The 25,127-nt window shown below is 35.2% G+C and overlaps 2 protein-coding genes across 7 annotated transcripts in view; one reads left to right on the top strand and one right to left on the bottom strand.

Annotated features, from left to right (window-relative positions):
- RALGPS2 (Ral GEF with PH domain and SH3 binding motif 2) overlaps positions 1-25,127 on the bottom strand; it is a 155,333-nt gene that overhangs the window by 39,251 nt on the left and 90,955 nt on the right. The gene's annotated exons all lie outside the window — the stretch shown is intronic.
- ANGPTL1 (angiopoietin like 1) lies at positions 1,617-24,049 on the top strand. Of its 2 annotated transcripts, none has more exons than XM_061160808.1 (5): positions 1,617-2,024; positions 7,115-7,956; positions 19,466-19,659; positions 20,834-21,104; positions 22,493-24,049. In XM_061160808.1, the coding sequence occupies exons 2-5, from the start codon at positions 7,134-7,136 to the stop codon at positions 22,678-22,680; spliced, it is 1,476 nt and encodes a 491-aa protein (XP_061016791.1). In that variant the 5' UTR covers positions 1,617-2,024; positions 7,115-7,133; the 3' UTR covers positions 22,681-24,049. The 2 variants fall into 2 exon arrangements, with proteins under 2 accessions (XP_061016791.1, XP_061016790.1); XM_061160807.1 differs by having other exon boundaries at positions 1,618-2,024; positions 7,111-7,956.

Genomic DNA, 25,127 nt, shown 5'->3' with positions numbered 1-25,127 from the left:
TCCTTAAAACAATGGGGAGATCTGGCAACAGCGAGGTACAGCTGGGAAGAGGATAGATAGTAATCATTACAGATGTCAGTCTGTCATAATCTATTTTCCTCTGCTCTCTTCTCATTTACTTCACCTATATACATTACCTGCTTCATTCTTGTTGTGAGCATCTATGGGCCTTTAACTAGACCCCTGCATTACTTATGCATGTCACAGGAATTTAAAGAAATAATTAATTCTGTGAAAGAAGTAGAAACTAAGCTGACTTCAAATAAAGGACGTTGATCAACAAACAGAGCTGATGGTAGGGCCTGAGAAAGAGAGTAGCACAAAGTAAGGCAACGACAGGGTTTGGAAAGCACACGGTGCTGGTAAAGAGCCCACCAGCCAAAGCAGGAGACATAAGACACACGGGTTCAATCCCTGGGTCGGGGAGATCCCCTGAAGAGGGCATGGCAACCCACTCCAGTATTCTTGCCTGGAAAAGCCCCACAAAACAGAGGGGCCTGGTGGGTTCCAGTCCATAGGGTCGCAAAGAGGACAGAATGACTGAAGGGACTTACACCCCCACACACACATGCACACAACACGTACAGAAAGTAGAAGCCCACAAAGTTTTATCTAGAAGCAGCAATCAACAATTGTATAATCCAATCAGAGAGAGTGTGGCCAAATGCTTTGGAGTGAGAGTTAAATCCCAGTACTATAGCTTAGTACTGAAGTCCTAAGCCAAATTACCTAAGATGTCTAAATCTGTGTCTCCTCAGTCACTGAGTTAATCAAGATTCTTGATTTAAAGAAATAAAAAGGCATAGTTGGTATCTGACAATTACTAATTCTCTCAGCAGCACCCTAATTTCATAGCAGAAGAATTGGGTCAGAGGTAGTAAAGTGACTTGTTTAAGTTCCCACAGCCAATGGGGGGCTCAGAACTCTCTCCCCTATGACTCAGGCCAGGGTTATGTTTGCTTTTAAATCACAACATAAATAAGAATAACTGTATTCAGACAAGTGGGGTCATGTTGCAGACTAGGAGGAAGTGACATTATTTAACACCATAATTTACTTATATAACATTAGAATTTAAGAAGTATTAAATTTCTGAGAGAATTTTATACCTAGTTTTTCAATTATTTTTGATAATTATATATAATGAGCAGTTTTATCTTAGAAATATACACCAGGTTTTTCTTACAATTTCAAAACCTTCTAAAATGGCAAATTCTGTAAAATGTTTAAAAATTCTTCCAGGCTGTGAAGAGTATTCTATTAATTAGGATTAGGAGGCTAATTAGGAGGCTGCCTCTTTAGAACAGAGTCTCACTCCTAAGCTTTGTAATAAAAAAACAAACTCATCAGCCTGCAACTACTTCTAAGTGAAGCTGAGTACTATTTTTTCAGTATTCAACTTAAAAGATCTCTGGGCAGCAGACTCACATGTTTGTTTTATAATTGCCCGTTGAACTATGATAGTTTGTTTCCAGATGGTGCCCTTCCTTCAACCTGCACACAGTCTCTCCTTGTTTGCAGGCGTTCAACCTCCTGCTGATGCCACTACCCCCACCCCTATTTAAGGCTACAGAGAGGAAATCCTAAGATTTTTCCCCCTTAGTCTCCAGCAAATTTTTGGTGACGTAATATGTGGGCTGAACTTGAGTCTCCTGAGAAAGAGAGGGAATCACTATTCAAGGGTACTGTATATACAATCTGGGTCAGCTGCAGCTGGTTTTACTGCATTTCTCCATGTGGCAGGCAGAGCAAAGCCACAATGCTTTCTCTGCTGGATTAAAGACAGCCCGCAGACCAGGAACTTCCACTCTACTACTTAAAATTACATAGGTGGCTTGTCAAATTCAATTGATTAGTGCTGTAAGAAGAAAAAGAAGCTCCTTATTACAGCTTGGATTCAACGGTCCAAAACAAAAATGCAGTTGCCATTAAAGTCACAGACGAACAAACGTCTACACTGATTTTTAAAAGCAAGAGTAAGAGCAGCAAGTTTCTGGGCTTGCTTTATCAACAGATGCAAAAAGGTATTTTAATATTTCTTTTATTTTTATTTTAAAATTCTAGGTATGCTGAAATGTATAATTGTTTTATATTTGTAGTAGAAATTTCAAAATCACTTATTAATCAAAGACTTTTGGAACATACTAAAATTTGCCTTGTCTGGAAAAGGTTTTGTTTTGCAACTTTATATAAAACTGGTCATTATATACTTTGTGATGATTAATGAATTATTTGAGGTTCAATTTAATGATATTTACTGTGTATGTTTATAGACTGATGTATATACACTCTGGATTTCTTTTTTTTTTTTACATTCTGGATTTCAAAAAACAAGTGCTTTAGGACATTAGAAATTTTAACAATTAACATTAAATGTATATGATTTATTGCACAATGATAAGAACAAAGGGATACAAACTAAATAGTTATAAACATGATTAGTTTGTCTTCATAGCTACAGTGTGTATGCTAGTGATTTACATGTACTGTTAAAATATCTTAAAGTAAAGCTACAAACACCATTAAGAAGATATCAAATTAACTGCAAGGCTTTGCAACAATACCCTAATCACAGCATAATCAAATATAACCTAGTATTTAGTAATCCTAAATATAAGAGTTTTAAAATAAGTCTATGGTATTTCTTGCTAAAACTCAAACTTTTAAGTAGTTTCCAAGTTTACATGTAACAGTACTTTAGCTTGGGTAACAAAAATTAAAACTGCTACAATCGGAATTATGTGACAAACCAAGGCGATGGATACATTAAAAAGTCCTGAAACCTTACAGATTATAGTTGAGAAGAAGAAATAAAATGTGATAGAAGTATTGCATAAGTGGTCAGCATTAACAACAGAAAGTAAGAACCCAGAAGATACAATTACTTAAGTACATAATTAAAAGACCAAAAGTATATAATATTTTTAGACAAATTCAATTTTGGTCAACGAACACAATTCCTTAAATATTCTATCTAGGAGCTTTGTTTAAACTGTATTATTAAAGACTAAAAATAAAATTACCAGTTACCAACAATGAGCTTTAAAACCAAAGACACTTAAGTTTGTTATGATTTGGGGGTTCTCTGTCCTTTTAAAAAAATCAAAGAAATTCAAGGTAAGAATCTTCAACAAGCAAAAAAATGGTAAAGCTAAGTAAGATTTCTTCAACTTTACTTTCATGTCCTTTCCTTAAAGATTCAAAACTCTAAATACTGGGACAATCTCTGCTAAACATATTTTATAAGAAATTCTGATAAAATTTCCAAGAAATACTGGATCAGAAATATGTCATCTCTTTCTTTTCTGTTGTTGCTGCTATGGAAAGTACAGGACTTCAATTAAACCTTGGTTCTCACGGAAGCCTTAAGCAAGCATTTAATCTGAAACCCAGATAGCTATTTATCCCTTTCTTAAACATCTCCAGGGGATGAAATCGTTCTTGTGTCTCTTCCCAGAACATAAATCACAATCTAGAAGTTCTTTATCTAAGATATCTTCAGTGCTTCATAAATTTAATTTCATTGCCTCATGCTGTTTTCAGTGCACGACACAGCCAGTTAAATGCCTCTATGCGTTTACCATCTGAAAGGAAGTCAAATCTTGACTTTCATTTCTTCTCCCTACTAACTGGCAATGTAGCAACTATGAAGAGAAATAGTACCAATAAAATTAACTCAAAGCAAGGAAGGCTTTCCACCCCCCCCTCCCAAAACAACCAAGCAGACATAGATTTAAACTTAAGTATACTGTAACTAATTTACAACATTCTCGTGGGGCCTAGGAAAATTTTAACATATACAGAAAGGTTTTATGAGGTAACACAGATTTATGGATCTTTCACTTTTAAAACTGAACATATGTGGGAAAATATTAAATGAGAGAATGTTTTCATAAAAGGTAACAGTAAATGCATTCTAAAAACTCATTCTTTACGCATGACGTAGCTAGTCTACTACTTAAGAAATGTGGTTCCTTATTCAGTTTTAGGTGACAACGAAATCATGACTTTTGTAAAGGATAAGGAAATTGTATTTATTTTTTTAAAAAATAAACTTTTTGTTGTCCCCTTTAAATGTTAATCCTAGGTCAGATTCTCTTATGGTAGATGGTGATTCATCTTATGATTTAATCATACAGGAACCCACAAAGAGCCAAGGCAGAATACAGCAAAACGAAGCTATTTTAATTTAGATTTGTATTTTCACATTTTTGTTCTTCCGTAACAACACTGATACAAAGTTCCAACAGAGTTGGATTATATGCTTCTCAGTTCTACACAAATCTGTGTCTGGTAGGAATGTAAGATCTTCAGTCAGAACACTGCTCAGAAAAGTCTACATGTTTTGAAGTTTCATGGTACTTTCTGAATTTTCCTTGTTTTGGTAGCTTATTTCATAGTAGATTATTTAGATAAAATAATTTTCTATGATCTAAGAATTTCCATTCCATTATCGAAGTGAAACAAACGAGTCCATCTGAACAAGGGCTGCATTAACTACAGGAGAAAGTACGTTTACCCAGGAGGCTGACAGCTTCTATTTTACTGTCTGCAGTTTTAAAAATAAACCATATCTAAATCCTATGAATCTGCAAGTATAACAAGAAACATTTTACCGGTTTTTGGTACAGGTAACTCCAATATAGTAACTAAAAGTCCTCTTTAAATAAAATAAAAGACACTTGGTCTAAGTTTTCAACTGATGTCAGAAGGCAAAGGATGAAAACAAAAAACGAAAAGTACTCATCCAAGTGTGCTTCCGGCTATCTGTCAGCAAACAGAAGGCCTCCGACACAGATATGGAATATTATTATGCTCATCTCTCCTATCTTATGTTAGTAAAGGAAAAAGAATTCCCTGCACTCCATCCATTCTTTGTTTTATTTTCATTATCACTCCACAGTTTGCAAACCTTACTCATTTGAAAACACTGAAGGAGACATGGTTTTAGAAAGTAGTAGTCATCTTTATGAGGGAAGCCCGTCATAAAGGGGAAGCCCATCTTTATGACTCTAGTTGAAGAGTCCATATTTTATTGATACAACCTTTAATTTTAGGAGGGTTTATAATCAAGTCAGACATGCTACTATCAACTGATAGAATACATATGGAGGGAAAGGAATGGCAGCAGAAAAGCTTGGGATATAAAAATGATCCACAAGTACCCGTGCATAATTAAGTAATGGGTCAATGTAAAAAGATACAAACCAGGAAGAGACTGTGAAAGACAAGGAACATAAAGTTAAGATTCCTCTGCAGTTATTATACAACTAGGATAAAAGTCACAGGTCTAGAGAGTTAAGGAGTAGAAGATCTGAATCCCATCTGAGTGTTTCAGCTTCTCCAGGCTTATTCTCTGCAAAATGGTATATGTTTACATCCCAGTGCTGCTGTGAATGCAAACAGTTAATATGAGTTAAGCACTACATAAATATAAGGGATTGTTGTAGTGTTGGTGATAGAAAAAAGGACAGAATATGTTGCCATATGATACGGCTGTTAATGAAAAACATGAACCCTGGAGTCTTCTGCCTGGGTTCAAATTCTGGCTCCATGTCTTAGAAAGCAGTGAGACTCTGGATGAGGTACGGATACTTAACATCTGGATGCCAGGTTTTTTCATTTGAAAATGAGGATTGTAATAATCTACCTCAGAGGGCTGTGGTAAAATGTAAATAATTTAATGCATGTAAAAGGCTTAAACAATGCCTGGCACACCCAATAAAAATGAACCACTGTTACTGCTGCATTGCTGTTTATTAGTAGCATCATAAACCATTTGGGACTTGGCTTCCCAAATCAAAAAACAATTGGGTGGAAAATGGGATAGAAAAGTTATTGGTATATCCACTGCCATCCTTCAAAAACAGCACACAGGAATCGAGTTTATGAGAGAGGAAGGTGGGCTATATACTGCAGCACGGTGGGCTATACTGACGACAGGATGACACAGCCTGCTCATTCTAACTGCGACTACTCTGCAGGGAGGTAACGAAAGAGAAAGGAAGCAGTTTTGCTTCCTGGAACTAGTTTTACTGTTTTCTAGTGTTTCTATAGATTGTACCATAAAAAAATAAGCACTTATCTTTCACAGCAGAAGCGAAACATTCCAAGCACACATTTCAGCCTATGTGCCATGGCTAGAAACACTGACAAGGAGCCAGGGAACCTGAATTCTAGACCTGGTTCTATTATTACCGACTTGTGTGGCGTTGGCCTTCAACACGCCCATGGGCGCAGGGAGTCTTAGATGATATGAGACGGCTGTTAAGGCACTTTCCAGTGATCAGATTCAACTACAGATGAGTTTCTTTCCTTGATAATGGTTATAAAAAACTTATTAATATTTTATGAAAATGCAGCTCAGTAGAACTTCTGTTAGAAGAATGAACCTGCTGAATCATATATAAACTTAGAGCATATATAGGATTATGATTTAGGAAACATGATTACCCACAATAATGACTATGAGCATGTTATCATTCTTAAATTCGTCACCAATCCCAAAGGACATACTATGAAAACAAGCAAAAACTACGATGCTAAAACTTTCTGGTTTTACATTTGTCTAAAAATGCTTCTTTAATTTGACAGATAAAAAAGATACTTATTAGAGAAGGTCAAATTAATTCAAAACATACAATATAAAGAAAAAACACTGACTGGCAACTTTCACACTAGTTAGAGAAGAATGTTGTAATTAATTTCTTACAGGCATTATGTACCATTTTCCAAGCCTTAAGACAACAAGTGAGCTTTTTAAAGGTAAGAGAAGTGTCTTACTAGGGTCTCAAAAAGCCCCAAGAGCATCTAACCATATGCCTCAACACAGGGGCACCAAGATCTGCTCACTCAGCTGGGGAACAAAAAGCATTACCATAAGATGGCAGTTGGAAAGCTTTTCTCTGAAACCTAATTTTTAAACAAATAGGAAGGCACTTAATATTGAATTTAAGAAATTAATAACTTTAATTCTGGCCCCATTTATTAACACCAACAGATATTCAGTTTTCCCCTTAGATACTTTTTTAGATTACTGATTTAAAAAGTAGATTAATATTAATTCTTTTCTACTTCTTCCCTTCATTGGTTGCTTTTTCTTTTTTAAAGATAGCATACAACCTCATTTCAAAATGAAGGCTTTTATCTGGACCCTAAGTGTGCTATTCTTCCTACTAATGGGCATTGGACATTGCAGAGGAGGACAGTTCAAAATTAAAAAAATAACCCAGAGGAGATACCCTCGCGCCACAGATGGTAAAGAGGAAGCAAAGAAATGTTCATACACATTTCTGGTACCTGAACAAAAAATAACAGGGCCAATATGTGTCAATACCAAAGGGCAAGATGCAGGTACCATTAAAGACATGATCACCAGGATGGATCTTGAGAACCTGAAGGACGTGCTCTCCAAGCAGAAGCGGGAGATAGATGTCCTGCAGTTGGTGGTGGATGTGGATGGAAACATTGTCAATGAGGTAAAGCTGCTGAGGAAAGAAAGCCGTAACATGAACTCCCGTGTTACTCAGCTCTATATGCAACTACTGCATGAGATTATCCGAAAGAGGGATAATTCACTTGAACTTTCCCAGTTGGAAAATAAAATCCTCAATGTCACCACAGAAATGTTGAAGATGGCAACAAGGTACAGGGAACTGGAGGTGAAATATGCTTCCTTGACTGATCTGGTCAATAACCAGTCTGTGATGATCACTTTGTTGGAAGAACAGTGCTTGAGGATCTTTTCTCGACAGGACCCCCATGTGTCTCCTCCTCTCGTCCAGGTCGTGCCTCAGCATATTCCTAACAGTCATCAGTACACTCCCGGTCTGCTGGGAGGCAATGAGATACAGAGGGATCCAGGCTATCCCAGAGGTTTAATGCCACCGCCTGATCTGGTAACTTCTCCCACCAAAAGCCCCCTCAAGATACCACCGGTCACTTTCATCAATGAAGGTGAGTTACCTCTTACTGCTAAAAAATATAGCTTATGAAATAATGGTCGTAATACATGCCTATCCTTCATTTTGGTAATGTAATTTTACATGAATATTAAATTTTCTGATTTTGTTTTCTATTAAACTGGAACTGTTCTTAAATACATCTCTCAGTCTAACAGTTTCTAGAAACAGTATACTTTGTGGAAAAAGTAGTCATTCATTCAAATTCTTACAATCTAAATTATTAGCACTGAGACAGGAACGAGTTCACAATCCACTCCTAACCTCTATGCCATCCTATTGGTCTCCAGCTAGGTCCTCACATTTGCTAAACAGCTCTTTCATTTACCTCTTGCTGTTCTTCCCATCATTATCTTCCTCAGAAGGAACGTGTAACAATTAGTTCTCACTCTGCTAAGGTCACACTGGTGGCTCAGATGTAAAGAACACACCTGTCAATGTGGGTTCAATCCCTGGATCAGGAAGATCCTCTGGAGAAGGGAATGACAACCTACTCTAGTATTCTTGCCTGGGAAATTCCATGGACAGAGAAGCCTGGGAGGCTACCATCTACAGGGTTGCAAAGTGTCAGACATGACTTAGCGACTAAACAACAACTGTAGCTCCTGAAGCTTAGAATTAACCTCCTCCTATCTCCACTCTCAGCACACCACCTACTGCTGCTGTGCTGAGATTAAGTCTACTCAATCCTAGGTTCCTTGTGCTTTTCTATCTTGAAAACATTTGCATAAAACCCAGGCCTCTTGCTCTCAGTCTCAAGAAGAAGAAAAGGTACACTCTGCTTAGTCCAACTCTTCGTGACCCCATGGACTGTAGCCCGCCAGGCTTCTCTGTCCATGGGGGTTCTCCAGGCAAGAATACTGGAGTGGGTTGCCATGCCCTCCCCTCCAAGTGATCTTCCCAACTCAGGGATCGAACCCAGGTTTCCCGCATTGCAGCAGGATTCTTTACTACTTGAGCCACCAGGGAAGCCCAAGAAAAGGTATCCATCTCACCTATTTTTCAAAGCTAAAATACCTTGTAACCATGTAAGTATAAATAAGTCTTCAAAACACAAAAATCCTGAGAATTGATCCTAATATCTCTACCTCTAATTCCACCCCTTCCTCCTTTCATTCATTATCAGTCACTAATCAAGGTGTCTGCCACAAAAAGATGAATAAGTCATCTTTGTTTCAGTCTAGTAAGCTCAATGCTAACTTTCTGAACACATTTATTTTACACATACATCCAATTTCTCATAAGCTATTCTCCTGAATTTTTTACAAATTGATTTATTTTCTTAAAGGGAAAGACCCAAAGGCCCAAAAGTGGAAAAAAAAAAAAAAAAGAAAAAAAAATTTAATTGTAGTTTATTCACTTTGAAAAGGCAGGACAAAAGACTGCATGTAGACTAAGAAATAATTTAAAAAAAACACAGAAAAAAGACAAAGTACTGGAAGTATGTACACTGCAAAGTGCTCGTGTCTTTCGGTAGCAGGGTACATCACTGACCATTCACACATCTCTGCTTTCTTGGGTATCCAGATCATAACATTCTAACTCTTCCTACTTCTCTAGGTCCTTCACTGGCATCTTCTTCCTTCTCCTATGACTTAAAAAGGCTTTCTCGAAGATGCTGTTTTATTAGTGGTCTCCTTCAAGGCTACAAGCATCACCACTGCTTAGATAACTCCTGCATGGAGCTCTCCCTCCTGATTCTAACCAAAGCTGGATATCTGCAGCACCTGGATATTCGATCATTACCTCACATGCTGCTGCTTCCTCTACTGAAATGCCTTCTTTCAGCTTATCTGTCAACCTGGCAGATTTCAAGGCTTAGAAAAGTGTCTTAAATGTTATACCTACACAGATTCAAACAAATGTATCTAGAAGGCTCCCTCCCCAAACTGCTGCAATGCCTTGAACATGTTTTTTTCCATTATATTACACTGAAGTTATTTGTCTGCATGTCTGTCTCCCTGTTAAACTGAACATTTCTGGAAGAAAGTGAACTGTCTTTTCATTTTTCTATCTCAAACATCTAGCCAGGATTAGGTGTGGCATGTTGTATTCCACATATTGTAAGCACTACAATACATACTTGAGGAATGAATACATAAATTAGTAACTAAACTGTAAAAAAATCTTTCCCCTAAACTAGCATTCTCCTTTCAAAAATAATTATTATTGTAAAAACAATAATTACTGAAGAAAATCTAGAAAATACTAACAAACTTTTAAAAGTGCTTGCGGAATATCCAAATACTCAGAAGTAAACTATAGTAATAGTAGTTTACTTCTGAGGAACTAGTTTATAGTTACTAGTAGTAATATTAGTTTACTTTTGAAAACACTTTGGTAAGAACCTTCAAGTCTTTCTCCCCTGCCCCTCCATAAACATGGTAACCAATATTCTTGTAACTTTAAGAATTAACTTTGTTCTTTTTTCCCCTCTATAATTATACTCTTAGGACATAAATTTCTGTAAATGAAACTGATAAGTAAATGGACTCTGACTTCTCTATTCTGGTGGATTTTACCACCCATTTCAGAATCTCTTTGGCTCATCTTTGACTCTTCCCTCCTGTCCCATGCATGGAGTCAACTGAGTTCTCTCTGCGCTGCTTTTCAGTCTTTCATGGGTGTGTCCCTCATTTCTATTCAGAGCCAGAACTCTAACTTAGATCCACAATACCTGTGAAAGCAGAGAGTGGACAGAAACGTCCTGGATTACTAGCTGGGTGACCTTAGCCGGGTGGAAGGGGTTGCTCTGTGTCTCAGTTTCCTCATCTGTAAAGTGGGGATATTAACAGTACTCACCACACTTGAGTCATTAGAACAGTGCATCTGGCACTCAAACATAATTCTCACTAAGAATTATGTAACAGCTTGCCAGCTGATCTATTTAACTCCATTTTCTCTTTCCATCAAAATATATTCTACACTGCCAACAGATCTGCCTCAAATTTCCATCCTGATCACATCACATGCCTGCCCAGCAGGTCCTTAATACAAACAGAAAACATCCAGTTTGCTTAGCCTGGGGAAGATTAATATTCTCCTCAAAAGAATCAACCCCACTTCTTTAGCTTTCCTTCTATTGATTTCTTTCACAAAAACCATCTGCTTCAATAAAATAAATCAACTCATTGTCTTCTAAATATTTTCTATGCATTTTCCCTATTAAAATTTTAAGGCTCAGACTACAATACCATACAATGCAATAACGAGTCCTCCTTGAAGCCTATTTGACTTCCCCAGGCTTGAAGTGATTGTTCCTACACGAATGTCTCTACACTCTGTAACAAAGACACGCTATTTCTTATATTCACTGCTGAATTATTAGGTATCTTCACACGTACACACAGTACTTATGTATGCACACCTAAATAAAATGCCTTCAGTCTACAGTACAAGCTCTTTCGTGGTAGGTGGATATTGTGTCCTTTGCACATGCTAAATAAATGCTGATTAACTTGATATTATTATTTTTTTCCATTTATTTTTATTAGTTGGAGGCTAATTACAATATTGTAGTGGTTTTTGTCATACATTGATATGAATCAGCCATGGTTTTATATGTATTCCCCATCCCGATCCCCCCTCCCACCTCCCTCTCCACCCGATAAAGCTGTCATTCCAAAGGCCTTCCTAAAAGTACTTTAATACATTCTATTCTACTGCAGTCATTCGTTTTATGTTGTTGTAACTGTCAGAAACAACAGGCTAGTGAACCAGTAAACTGGGCAAATGATGATCATTATTAAGATCTTCATGCCCTCTGATTTCCAAGGGAATGATGTGTGTGGAATGATCACCTGGATATATAAAGAAAGAAAAAACTTTTTTATATTCTCTTTAAAAAATGGATGTCTTGTCTAAGCCTTTAATGTATACAATTTACCAGTAGTTTTTACATATAATTTATAAGTAAACATAACCGAAGTGTGTGAAAAATTTTTTTTTAACTGATGGGATGTATAGTCACATAAGTATGGGGATGACTGCCATGGAGTATCTTAATTTGATGGTTACTACCAGTTCTAGAAGAAATGATTATTCACATATTCATACAACAACACACGAAGCATGCCTATGGAGAATGAGACACATCAGTTCTAGGTTTTACTAGACACTGAGCTGCAGTGCCCAGAAATTCCAGTGTCACAGAGTTACATCTCATGCTAAGGATTTAGCATATCAAAGGTCCCATTAAACAGACTTACTTTAAAAGAAATAATGGTGTATATATCCCAAAGAAACCATTCCTTAATGTAAAAAATGAAGCACGGGCATAGCTTTTTCTGTTATTCATTACTTATTTGTTGTTCTAAGCAAACATTAACTTTTTATTTTTTTCTGTAAATGTTGGTCTCTGAAACTCAAGGACATTAATTAGCTACAAGGGAAACTGCACTGAATTAAGGAAACTTGTTTCCTTTGTTGTTGACACTGGGTAAGTCACTTTGCCTCTCTGTTTTTCTCATTTGTACAACAAGTACTGGTGGGACTGGAAGACTCTTAATACCTCTTTCTAGTTCTACTATTCTGTGATTCTTATCAAATATAAACTACTACAAGCAACAACAGACTTGCTAATTTTTCTTTATATATAATGTGCTAAAATCTTTGTTCATATTATTCTTATGTCAGACTGGAAAATATGTCAGCTGTTTGGGTACTTGAACAAAAAGGGCAAACACGGATGTCTATTGCTGAACTCACATATGCTCCTGGCACCAAGAATTTCATATTACTGCCCTCTACATGTAGGTACATGGTCATTCTAAACCCTTTAAATGAATAATGTGTATGTATAATTTAAAAAGTGTCCTAGCCAATCACGGAAAGTCAAATACTATACAATTATTCTACATTTATGTGAGGGATCTACAGTAAATTCACAGAGATAGAAAGTAGAATGGTGGCTGCCAGGGGCTGGGGGAGGGGAAGATGCAGAGTTGTTATTTAATGGGTACAGAGTTTAGTTTTCCAAGAGGAAAAGAGATATGGAGATTAACTGTATAGTAATGAAAATGTACTAATGCCACTGAACTGTATACTTAAAGATGGTTAAGCTGGTACATTTTATGTTATATATACCTTACCAGCATTTTTAAAAAGGTGTCTTAAAGACAGGTAGTTTTATATTTTCATTTAAGATGGTTATAAGAAAAGTGCACCTCAAGAGAATAAACTTACTATGAGCTTATGGCAAATAACAGAATATTTTTGTTCATTTACAATAAATAATCCCCAGAAAAATTACTTTCCCTCTACCTGAAAAACAAAATGTTTGGGAATGTAATTATACACTTGGCAGATTACTATCAAAAAATTCTTAACTGGTAATGTTGTTCATTGGCTACCTTCTGGGTTAGTCTTTAATAAAAGACCAACACTTTCCTTTTACAGATGGCATATTTGTAAGTTCATTCCTTGTAGATAAATGAAGTTGAGAAAGTTCTTTGACAGTATGTTAGAGAAGAGACCTGCACACCAGGAAATCTGGATTCTGGCAAGGCTCTTCTGAGGCTCAGGTGCTTCTTTTGTTAAGAGCTTGTTGTGATGATTAAATGAGGTGATGCAAGTGAAAATAAGCTTTGTGTATGCTCTGACCATCCTTGTCATATTTTTTTGGAGTGTACTTTCCAATATATATCTTGCCATGTATCAGAATATAAAAGGCAATCTTATAAAGTTAAATTTGAAAATCAGTCATTAGAAACTAAAAACATGCTTTTTAGTGAGTAATAAGCTAACTTTCAATTCAATTAGTAAATTTAAAAAATGCAATTGGTTGCAGTGGAATACTTATATTAACACTTAAACCAACAAAAACTAAATTAAAGAGGACGACTGGTTGAGCAAAGGGGCTGAAGTATGCTTCTATTAACCAGTTATGAAAAACAATTGGTATATTCTTAAGTAACTTCAAAATAAGAGGCTCAGGTTGCTAACTGCATTTTAAGCTTATAGATTAATAAACAAAGTAATTCATATTTTTACAAGAAAGAATCTATTATCACTTTAGAAGGCATTTGCCTCAAATTTCCCACCCCAGAAATGCTGAATATTATACTTAATCCAATTAAAAAATTTACCCCTCGAAAGATTTTACTTGCTGACCAATTATCTGAAAGTTCTAAGTTGGTTATCCCTTTCGTCCTACTTCTCCTATCACAAAGAACACAGTATTGGGACAAAGTAAGGAAATTAATGAGAAATTCAACAACAAAAAGAAAAGGATTTTCCTCTCAACTTAAGTAATTAAACAGTTTCTTTATAGAAAGAGGACAGGTATGTTAAATAAAGATGGTTTCCAGTAAAGGTGCTATTCAAAGTATGAAATCTTTTTGTCTTTTTCAACACACTGTTCTGTTCAAAACATGGGTTCTTCTTAAAAAAAAAAATACATGTTGTGAAATACGTGGCAAGACTGGTCAGTATTTTTCTTTATATGATGAATCAGACCTATTAACTGGACTTTGTTAGTCTTATACAAATTTTAATCACCAAATAAACTGAGGAAGAAAGAGACTGGCCCTTCAAATTTACTGTACAGAATTCCATTTTCACGCTTTGAGAAGAATGCAACTGCGTCATAGTAAACAACTATTTCAAGATTACAGTGCAAGTCACTGATGTAGAAAATGAACTTATGATTAGCAGGAGGGAACAGTGGGGGGAGGGATAAATTAGGAGACGGCTTGACATACACACAGTACGATACATAAACTAGACAATAAGAACCTACCGTAGGGCACAGGGAACTCTACTCAATACTCTGTAGTGACCTATATGGGAAAATAATCTAAAAAAAAAGAATGGGCATATGTATAACCGATTCACTCTGCTGTATACCTGAAGCCAACACAACACCGTAAATCAGCTATACTCCAATAAAATTTTTTAAAAGGTTTTAATAAAACTCCTATTTTGTAAGAAAGGTACTCCTAGTCTATACCTGTAAACGACTAATAACAAATTCCTGAATCATACCATAGATAGACAGATTACTTAATTTCTGATACTACCCAAATCAGCAAGTTAAACTGGGAAACTGGCCTCTCAAAAAAAAAGCTGGTACTACTTTACTAGTCATTTAAGAATGCCTGGGAAGCATTTTTTATGGTAAAGAGAAAGCAGTAAAACATTTAATATAAGAATGATCTATAATCTAATCCTATAGCAGAAAATAAATAAGATATGCAAGTAATAATGAGAAAATATATCTGCCAAGATCAATAGTATACACTGGGCTAAGACAGGTTAATGGTTTATTTATAAAAATAAATATAAACAAACACTAAATCCTGATACTTATTATCTTTACTGAGGAGGAAAAAAATAGCTGCAAATACTGCTAATTTTATCCACATGTCTCAGAAAAGAATTTCTACCACATTTTCCTAAGCCTTTATATCAACCAAGTCTAACAGGCATCGAAACTGCAAACATGAAGCTCACTACAAAAAAGTGGGTTGAAAATTAAAATTGAAGATCATTTAAAATTTGCATAAACTGAAATCTTATCAAATCAAAGCTGTATCTAGAAAACCCAGGAACTCACCAATTTGCTTAAATATCTGAGGGCCTGTTAAATAGCAGAAGAGAAACAAATAGCATTCTACAAATATCCTGTCAAGATTCAAAACCTTGATACTTAAAAATGTTTTACAGCAATTCAAATAATCTAATGATAGTCCAACTTGTGAATATATATAGTAAAATATAAAATGTAAACTGTCAAAATTATACTCAAATGAGTACAGAGCAAACATTTACAAAGATGACATTCACAGAAGAAGCACACTTATGAAATAAGAGAAATATCTGTATGTATTGCAACAAAAACACTTCATGTGTGTATTAACTATAGCACTGATGTAAGTTTTAAAACCAGTGCTCCTCAGATAGTCTTGACTGTTCTGAAAGTGACAACTTAGGAAAAATCTGGTTAATTTTGTAAACAACTATGACAACTGCATTCTCAGACTGACAAAATCAATTTCAACCCTGCAACCGACCTCAAGAGCTCTAAGAGCCACCCTCCACCACAGACATTTCAGACATGCTGAACTTCTGACTCCCCTGGTTCATCAAGCTCTCTTCTGTCTCCATGCCTCAGCAGATGGAGCCAACACCACGGCTTCCCCACAGGTTGGGGTTAGCTAGTTCTCAGCCAGGTTTCCTGTGTGCCCTGCTGACTATCGGCAGACTCATCAAGCTACAGTGGAGTCTTCTCTCCCCACTTCCCCCTGGACTCTATGGCTGTTTCTCTATCCCTGGAGCCTAACACAGTTTCCAGCCTATTGCAGATGCAGAAAAGACAGAACCAAGGAAACCACTGTGGCTGCCAGGAATCATTTAATTCAACAAATATTTGAGCACTGAAGTGAGTTAAACTAGATACACAGTTAAACTGGATATGAAAACTACAGTTCTCACCCACAAGTAAACAAATAAAACATGTTACCATGCATTACACAAAATAATCTAAGACTGGACCTGGAAATCATACTTCATTTAAACTTCTCTACCCTTCTCTGACTTGACTACAGTGCATGCTTCTGTGACATGAAGTAGCTTATACATGACTGGTTAAAAAAAAAATGGTGAATATCATCAGTAAAACAAAGTGGTCAAATTGGTTCACATGGGATTTTATCCAAGGATAGTAAAGTTCTGTGCCACAAGTAACTGCAGATGAACACAAAATATGTTAACAGCTAACATTAGCTGTTATTTTAGTGCATGATTTTGTAGAACATGACGTTTTTCAGGAATACACCAGTTTTCTACAATAGAAATGACTGTACATTCATCTTTGAATAGCCACATTAAATCTGTTAATAAAACAAACATATTTATTACACAAGCTACTTAAATTATTAAATAAGTTACTACTATGTGTAAAGGTCAGCAACAAAGAAGAAAAGGGAACTAAGTTACTGATGACTATTTTATTAAGCACTGTGTTAAAGGCTATGAATACTTTGTAATTTAAATTCAATAACTGAGAAGGTGGACAGGTAAAAATAATTCACATTGCATTTAAATGGAATGTGATCTAATTTACAGCTAGTGTGAAAAGGGCAAACATTATTTTTAGAAAAGCCCTCCCTAGCTTAAGAAACCATTTATGAGCTTTCACAATCTAACCAATATCCTCACGACTATAAAAGCTTAAATTCTTAACAAAATCTTAACAAATCAAGCTATATATAAAAACAATAATATAACATGACCAAGTTGAGGTTATCCCAGGAATGAAAGGTTGGTTTAACACTAAAAATACAATCAATGGAATTTATCATATTAACAAATAAAAAAAGAAAAACCATATCATCATGTCAGTAGATAAATAAAAAGCCTTGACAAAATCCTAAATCCATTCATGGTAAGAGCTCTCTACAAACTAGAAATAGAAGCAACAAGAATTTTTAAAGTAGTTATTACAGCTTAAAGGAAACTATGTCCATAATAAATGCAAGACTGGAATCTCAGAAGAGAAATAAAAACAATAAAAAATAATCTAACTGAAGCTCTAGAACTAAAAAATTTAATACTTAAATATAACTCAAGAAAGGCAGCATTATGTATTTCCAGTTTCTATAAATGTTTAGTAGCAATCAGTAGTGCTTACAGTCATTATAATAATTTTTAAAAACCTGAAACAGAGAAGTATCAATGAAACACAATAAAAATATGGACTAGTGAAATTGATCATCTCTTCCTTTTGTGTGTGGTTTTCAATATCCCTGTATTTAAAATGTGAGAGCAACTTTGATTCATTTGCTTAACAAAAAACTGACAGTCTACTTAACAGTTCAAACACTGATGACATGAAGTCAGAAGAAAAATAAAGACAGTCTCCGTCCTTAAGGAATAACCTAGAGGGAAGAGTTTACAGTTTCTACAAATCCCTTCTAATGATGTAGCTGTGTAACTATTTATTTAATGAGATTAAATCTACCCCAACAAGGCCCCATAAGGGACCTTGTACATACTTCGCACAGTACAGAAAACACATTCCTCAAAATCTCAACAATCCTATTATTATTACAGTACAGATTTTCCTGTATGAATTTTACTTGACTAAACTCTCACACAATTTCTAAAAATTTTACATGTCAGAACTTAAAAACTTTTAGTAAAATATAAAATTTGACAACTGAATATACTCATTTGATTGTTTCTTAGGATAACTTAGGGTTGATCTTTAGGGTAATTCTTATTTCTGAATCACTTAATATTTTGACATGCTTATGAAAAAATTCAAAGCATCAAAACACTGGAGAAGGGTGAAACTGATGAATGCTCAGTAAACTAGATGCTATCTTTCTTTAGATCAGAAATATGGAAATCACAAGTTCAAGAGTCAGATACTCTACAAATGATTTCACAAAATGTTGTCATTTTAAAATATATGAAGAACTTTTCAGTGGATTAAAAAATAGGGAGTGAATTCATACAAACGTGAGATAACATGGGAACAACTGTAGCATAAAAGTTCAGAGCATGGGTTCTGGGATTAGAAAAAAGTGGGCTTAAGTCTAGGGTTTAAAGACTAGTCAGTTAACTGTTTCATCTACAGAACATCTGTAAACTATCAGAAGGTTATTGTGTAGATTAAATAAGAAAATTACTGTTAGTCATATAAATTGATACAACACTTTAGAAAGGCATGTTGCCAACATTCCTGAAATGTATTCTTATGAACTGTTGTATGAAGGAAAAATTTAAGATTCCAAAAGCTTGGGAGACTGGTTTATTTCAGGGCTTCTCAGTCTTTCATATGTGAATGTATACTGTGTTTCTGAAAGGGTAATATAATATTTAGCAGTTCTAAAACTTACTTGACCGTGGTATGCCATTTTCACTGAGTATCTCAAGGGACTAGTGTGATCCACTGAAATCAAATTTTGGTAACTATAAACTGGACCCCACGAAGAACTGTAAAACTGTTCACACACTTTTGGTCTAGCAGATCAATTCTGCAATGTTTTCATAAATATGAAAAAATGAAGTAAAAAAGAAGACACTATGTACAGTGTTACTTATAATAACAAAAATCAGATGAAACCTCAGTGTCTAATGGCAGAGGTAAACATGACAGATCAACATCAAAGATTGTGTCTTATCGTAAGCGCTAGAATGGAGACTGTAGTCCCATGGAAATGTTTGTTGAAACAAAAAGACAGAATCCAATTTTCTGAGTATTAGAATTATAACAATACAAAAATATATGTATTTGGACAAAGACTTGCAAGAACAGTGGAAAATCAAGTTAATGTTCCAGATAGTGGGACTTGGGGGGGGGGGGGGGGTTGCAGTAATTCTTTTATTTAGATTCTTTTTTTTTTAGTTTCTTTAGCTTTTAAAGGTTTGTGTACACAATACATTAAAAATGGTATCTGTAAAGAAAGATACAACGGTAAGACTCTTAACTAAAAACTACTTTAATATGGCTCTTTTCCTATTAAGTTTCCTGGCAATCAAAGCAATTTTAATTACAGGACCATACAAAGATTGTCAGCACGCAAAAGACGCTGGACATTCAGTCAGTGGGATTTATATGATCAAACCTGAAAACAGCAAAGTACCAATGCAACTATGGTGTGAGAACAGTTTGGATCCTGGAGGTTGGACTGTTATTCAGAAAAGAACAGATGGCTCTGTCAACTTCTTCAGAAACTGGGAAAATTATAAGGTAAATTAGTGATTCAGCCTTGGGGGAGAGGTAGAACAAAGCAGCTGTTGCAAAAATAGTCATTCTATGCAATAAATAAGATACACAGCTAAAAAATCACTCTTTATATGTTTTTCATTATCTGCATTTGTCCAAAAGACAATCCTCATCTTTGGTTTCAAGTCAAAATTAAAATGTAAAAAGGAAACTAAAGATGTACTTTAAAATGTTTCCTTTCAGTCTGGATGATTTAAACATATATTTAATTCTTTGCAAAGACTGATCCTAATTTCATTTTCTAGGAAGACAACTGCTTTTTTGTTCATGACCACATCTGCACCCATTATCAAGTGTATTTAATCAGAGGTAAACAATCTTAGAAAAAAGGTCATATTTTGGAAGTCCTATACTCTGTATTATTGCTTATAATAATAATGAGACATTAATATATCCATGTGAGAAGTTGTATACATTTCTAAACAAGTAACAAGTGAAAGAACACAACCTCTTTGAAAATACATCTAGCATTAAGATCAGGTTTATCAAACTTATATTCTGCTGCGTACTTGCGACGGCAAATATTTATGGAAATAGGATAATTAATTTGTTACTTTCTTCAAACATTAACCTACAATTTTTCAAAGGGACTCTGAAGATTACTATTTTATCATCTTACGTTTACTAATTTTATTTTTAATAGAGCTAAAGAAGATAATTTGTTCTAAGACAGATACTACCATTTTTACTGAGTATCATAAAAAATGTTAGATGTATTATTTACTTGACTATGGTGGAGACAATACCTATATACTTTTAGAACAAAAATTTGTTTCTCTGTATGAGTATGAAAGAAATCAGGAACCCTTTTTGAGGGTCTGCGTAGTGTACTAGTTAATGTTTTTAGTTTCTATGAATAATTTCAATTCTGCTTTTATCTTATTTGTAGACTTTGGAGTTAGTTGTGCAAATAAATGCTGACAAATTGAGAGAAAGCAAAACAAAACAAAGTGATTACGTGGGACTTCAGTAGAACAGGTGATCTACAAAAATGGAAGATTACATTACCACTTAAATGGTCAATATCTTTATCACTTAAATGGTCAATATCTTTAAGCTATCAGGTGTTTAAAACATCTATAAAATGCTTACTATCTCTACACTTATTCATGTATGCATGTTCTTTGTTTAATAACAGAAAGGATTTGGAAACATTGATGGAGAATATTGGCTTGGACTGGAAAATATCTATTTGCTTAGCAATCAAGATAATTATAAGTTATTGATTGAATTAGAAGACTGGAGTGACAAAAAAGTCTATGCAGAATATAGCAGTTTCCGCCTGGAACCAGAAAGTGAATTCTATAGATTGCGTCTGGGGACTTACCAGGGGAATGCTGGGGATTCCATGATGTGGCATAATGGTAAACAGTTCACCACTCTGGACAGAGATAAAGATATGTATGCAGGTGAGTAAGAAAAAACTGATGCGTGTTCTTTGCAGGGTCACCACTTTCTATGCACTAAATAGAACCCTGTTATAAAGTATATGCCACTGAAGTCTTTTCAGAAAAGTTTGTTTTGGACTCAGTCAAAGGGAATACAACCTGATGAAAGAGACAGTTTCTTAGGAGCTCTTCTCTAAGGCAATCCCAAAGCGTGAACTCTGTGAACAAAGTCCTGCTGTTCTAACCTGATGGGATGGGACGGGAAACAAAACCTAGTCATCTGGAAATAAACTTGCAACTGCCTAAAACTTCTAACAAATCCCACTGGACACCTACCATGTGGTAGGCACTGTTGTAGGCTCTGAGGAACACGGCAGTGAACAAAGTTCCTGCCCAAGTGGAACTTAATTTCTGGAAGGAAACAATGATTTCTCAGGTGGTGACAAGTGCTTTAGGAAAAGTAAAACTGAATAAGGGAACAGGGATGGGTGCCATTTTATGTGGGTTGGACAAAAAAGGTAACATTTGAACAAGGTCCTGAAGCGAGCGAAGGAAGTCATTTGGGTACATGGGGTAAAGGCACTTTTTGGTAAAGATGACTGGAGCAGGGGGTCCAAGAAGAGCAGAAAAGCTTTATTCAGAGGAGAAATATTCTCTTTAGAAAGACTCAATTAGGTCATCCACATAATGTAATTTTAAATTTAATTTTCACACACTTTTTGCCTTTTTAGCCTAGGTTTCTGGCTCTGATAAAGAGGTATCTCCTGAAAATTGACTTATTTTTACATTGAGCTGTGTCATGGCAAACAGCACACAGGTCTCTATTTCACTCCGGCAAAAGAGGAAAAAGGAAGACAGATTTGACCATAATAAATGCCTTATTTACATAAACTCATGTGATTGTTAATAGGAGGCCTGGCGTGCTGCAGTTCATGGGGTTGCAAAGAGTCGGACACGACTGAGAGACTAAACTGAACTGAGTACAATTTTATATATAGATTTTTTTGCTATTTTGAAAATCAATTTTACCCAACTTTACTGTCTTTAGCAACGCCATATCGTTTCCCCTCCCAGTCTCTCCAACCTCTCTCTCTTACATACAAACACTACTTGCATTTTATTTACCCTGCCTCCCAGAAAAGAAAATCACTCACGACAACAAAAAAAGCATGTGCTAATAATAAACAAAGAGCAAAATAAAAAAGGCAATTCAAGTGATCTTTCAAGCAGTTCATACTCAAGCAACAGTAACAGAATAAATGAAAAAACAACACTGTGAAGATAAAGGTTAACTGAAATCAGCAGGAAAAACTCAAACTGTTCTCAAAGTAGAATAAGCTTTTGATGGTTTACAGAGTACCACACTTAGAAGAAACTTTTACTCTGATGTCTATATTTTTTCCTCAAAGGAAACTGCGCCCACTTCCATAAAGGAGGATGGTGGTACAATGCCTGTGCACACTCTAATCTCAACGGAGTCTGGTACAGAGGAGGCCATTACAGAAGCAAGTACCAAGATGGGATATTTTGGGCCGAATACCGAGGTGGCTCATACTCCTTGAGAGCAGTTCAGATGCTGATCAAGCCTATTGACTGAAGAGACGCAGTCTCCAATTTAAATGACACAGAACTCTATTTTTCAGTTCCTAAAAATGTAAATGTTACACGTATATTATTTTGCACAATTCATTTCTACAGATATAGTTTTTTAAGTGAATTTTTACTGTAACTATAAAAGGGGATTTATGAATATAGATTCATCTTCCCTTAATATACTGTAGAAGATTATCTATAATCCAAGTTATTTTAAAAATATTATTGACTGAATACAGGCGAAGTTTGTTTTCTAAAATGTAAATTATTTGTCACAACATAAAAGAAATTTTAGCTTTATTTTAAATCAAAATTCAATACATGTCAAGATCCTTAACAATTTATTTAAAGCCTTTATGAGAATGCTGTAACTTCCAATGGAAAAATAATTTTAAGATTTCAGCAACATCATACATTTTATTTATAAAAAATAGACAGGAAATTAGAAAAAACTCTAGTTTTGCCAACAATTTGCATTGAATAAAAGTTATTTCAAATTGAGTTTATGCCTTTCACATGAAATGATTAAATTTGAATTCTTGACAATATATTTTATGTCAATTTCAAAAAGAATTAAGAAATCCACAAGATACCTATTTTTAAATACAAAAACAGTGTATACAGTATTTAAATGGCCAATTTTTAGAAACAGATATATATAAATGAATTTTTCAATGTTACCTTCATATGAATACCAAAATTTCCTAAAATCTACTTTATATTTTTATATCAGTAAAACATTGATATTACAAATGTGCAGAATATTTGGTGAGTCAATGGTTTTACAGAACTGAAGTACAACTCTAAGCTTATTTATTAATATTTTTCCCTCCCTAATTTACTGATCTTAACTATTTAGAAAAAGTTTATCTGATAGTCAAATCAGAAAGTTTGGACAGCTTTACAAGCATTACTGCATACTTATGGGTGGGACTAAAACAACTTCAATGAGCTGTTAGATATTTTTCCAATACTGAGATTCAACAGTTTCAAAATGGAATCCACAGGGGTTTCACTAGTCCAATGGCTAATTCCAGTGTGTGTGTGTCTTTAGCTCATCTTTGCAATTAACAACTTTACTACCAATCTTCTAGAACAATTATCTTCTAAATATATGTTCTGCTTAGAGCAGATCTTTCCTTAACTCATTTGTGAACTAAAAATTTTAGAGGAATCTCTTGGGACTTTTGCTCAACCAGTCAGAACTGAAGATAATTATCTGCACAACTTTAGTCCATCAACATCAAGTCCAAAGTTTCTGCTCTGCCACATCTCAAAACTTCTGGTGAAAGAAGGTAAGAAAACATCAAACCTATAGTGATGTTATTTTCTGCTTTATCTATGGTCATTTTGGAATAGTTTTCAAGTCCCTCTCCACTACCCCTAGAACCAGAAAAAATCCAATATAAAATTTCCGGGAGAAATTAGGCATCTAATTGTTTTATCAAATCTTTTTTTTTTTCATTTATTTTTATTAGGTGGAGGCTAATTACTTTACAATATTGTAGTGGTTTTTGCCATACATTGACATGAATCAGCCATGGATTTACATGTGTTCCCCATCCTGAACCCCCACTCCCACCTCCCTCCCCATCCCATCCCTCTGGGTCTTCCCAGTGCACCAGCCCCAAGCATTTGTCTCATGCATCCAACCTGGGCTGGTGATCTATTTCACACTTGATGTTTTATCAAATCTTAATTGAATAAAACTTTACTAGGACAATCCATTATTTGCAGAACTACAGCATTTCACACACACATCCAAAACCCGATTAAAGACAAGTCTCAGAGAATTTTCACAAAAGAGGAATATTATTAACACCAGAATCATGTGCAAGTCAACATACAGACTGGAAAACTGCTGAATGCTAATAGCACCTTGCCCATAGAGCCCATTGTGCCCTCCTTTACAGAGAGGTGATGCAGCTCTGCTCTAAAGTTCCTGGAAAGCTTAAGAATAACTTAGGCAACTGAGTTCCTTGAGATTAGGGAGTAAGAAGCAATATTATATGATGGCTAAACATAGGTCCTAAAGGCAGAACTGCTTGGATTTGTGGCCCAAATCTACTATGTACATGTTTTAGACTTAGATATTCCTGGGCCTAATTTATATATTCCTGCCTCAGTTTTCATATCTATAAAATGGAGATAACAACAGTACCTAGCTCATGCAGTTACTGTGAAAATCAAATGAGGTAACACATGTGGTAAAACATTTAGAATAATGCTTGATACTAGTAAGGACTCAGTAGACTTCAACTACCAGATTATTCTTGCTCATCTATATACTTTCTGCATTACCTATCATGTGGTGCCTTGCACAGAGTGAGTAACAAATGTGCTAAAAGAAACACTATCCAAATTTTCCAGCACAAAATTACACTGATCCATGATTTTCATGTACAAACCTAATAGAGCTGTGTCCCCTGTTAATGGCAGGTAGTAAAGAGC

This window comes from Dama dama, chromosome 14, assembly GCF_033118175.1.
Source record: "Dama dama isolate Ldn47 chromosome 14, ASM3311817v1, whole genome shotgun sequence".
Classification (NCBI taxonomy): domain Eukaryota; kingdom Metazoa; phylum Chordata; class Mammalia; order Artiodactyla; family Cervidae; genus Dama; species Dama dama.
The sequence above is the reverse complement of the archived record's forward strand: the minus strand, read 5'-3'. Positions and strand labels throughout refer to the sequence as shown.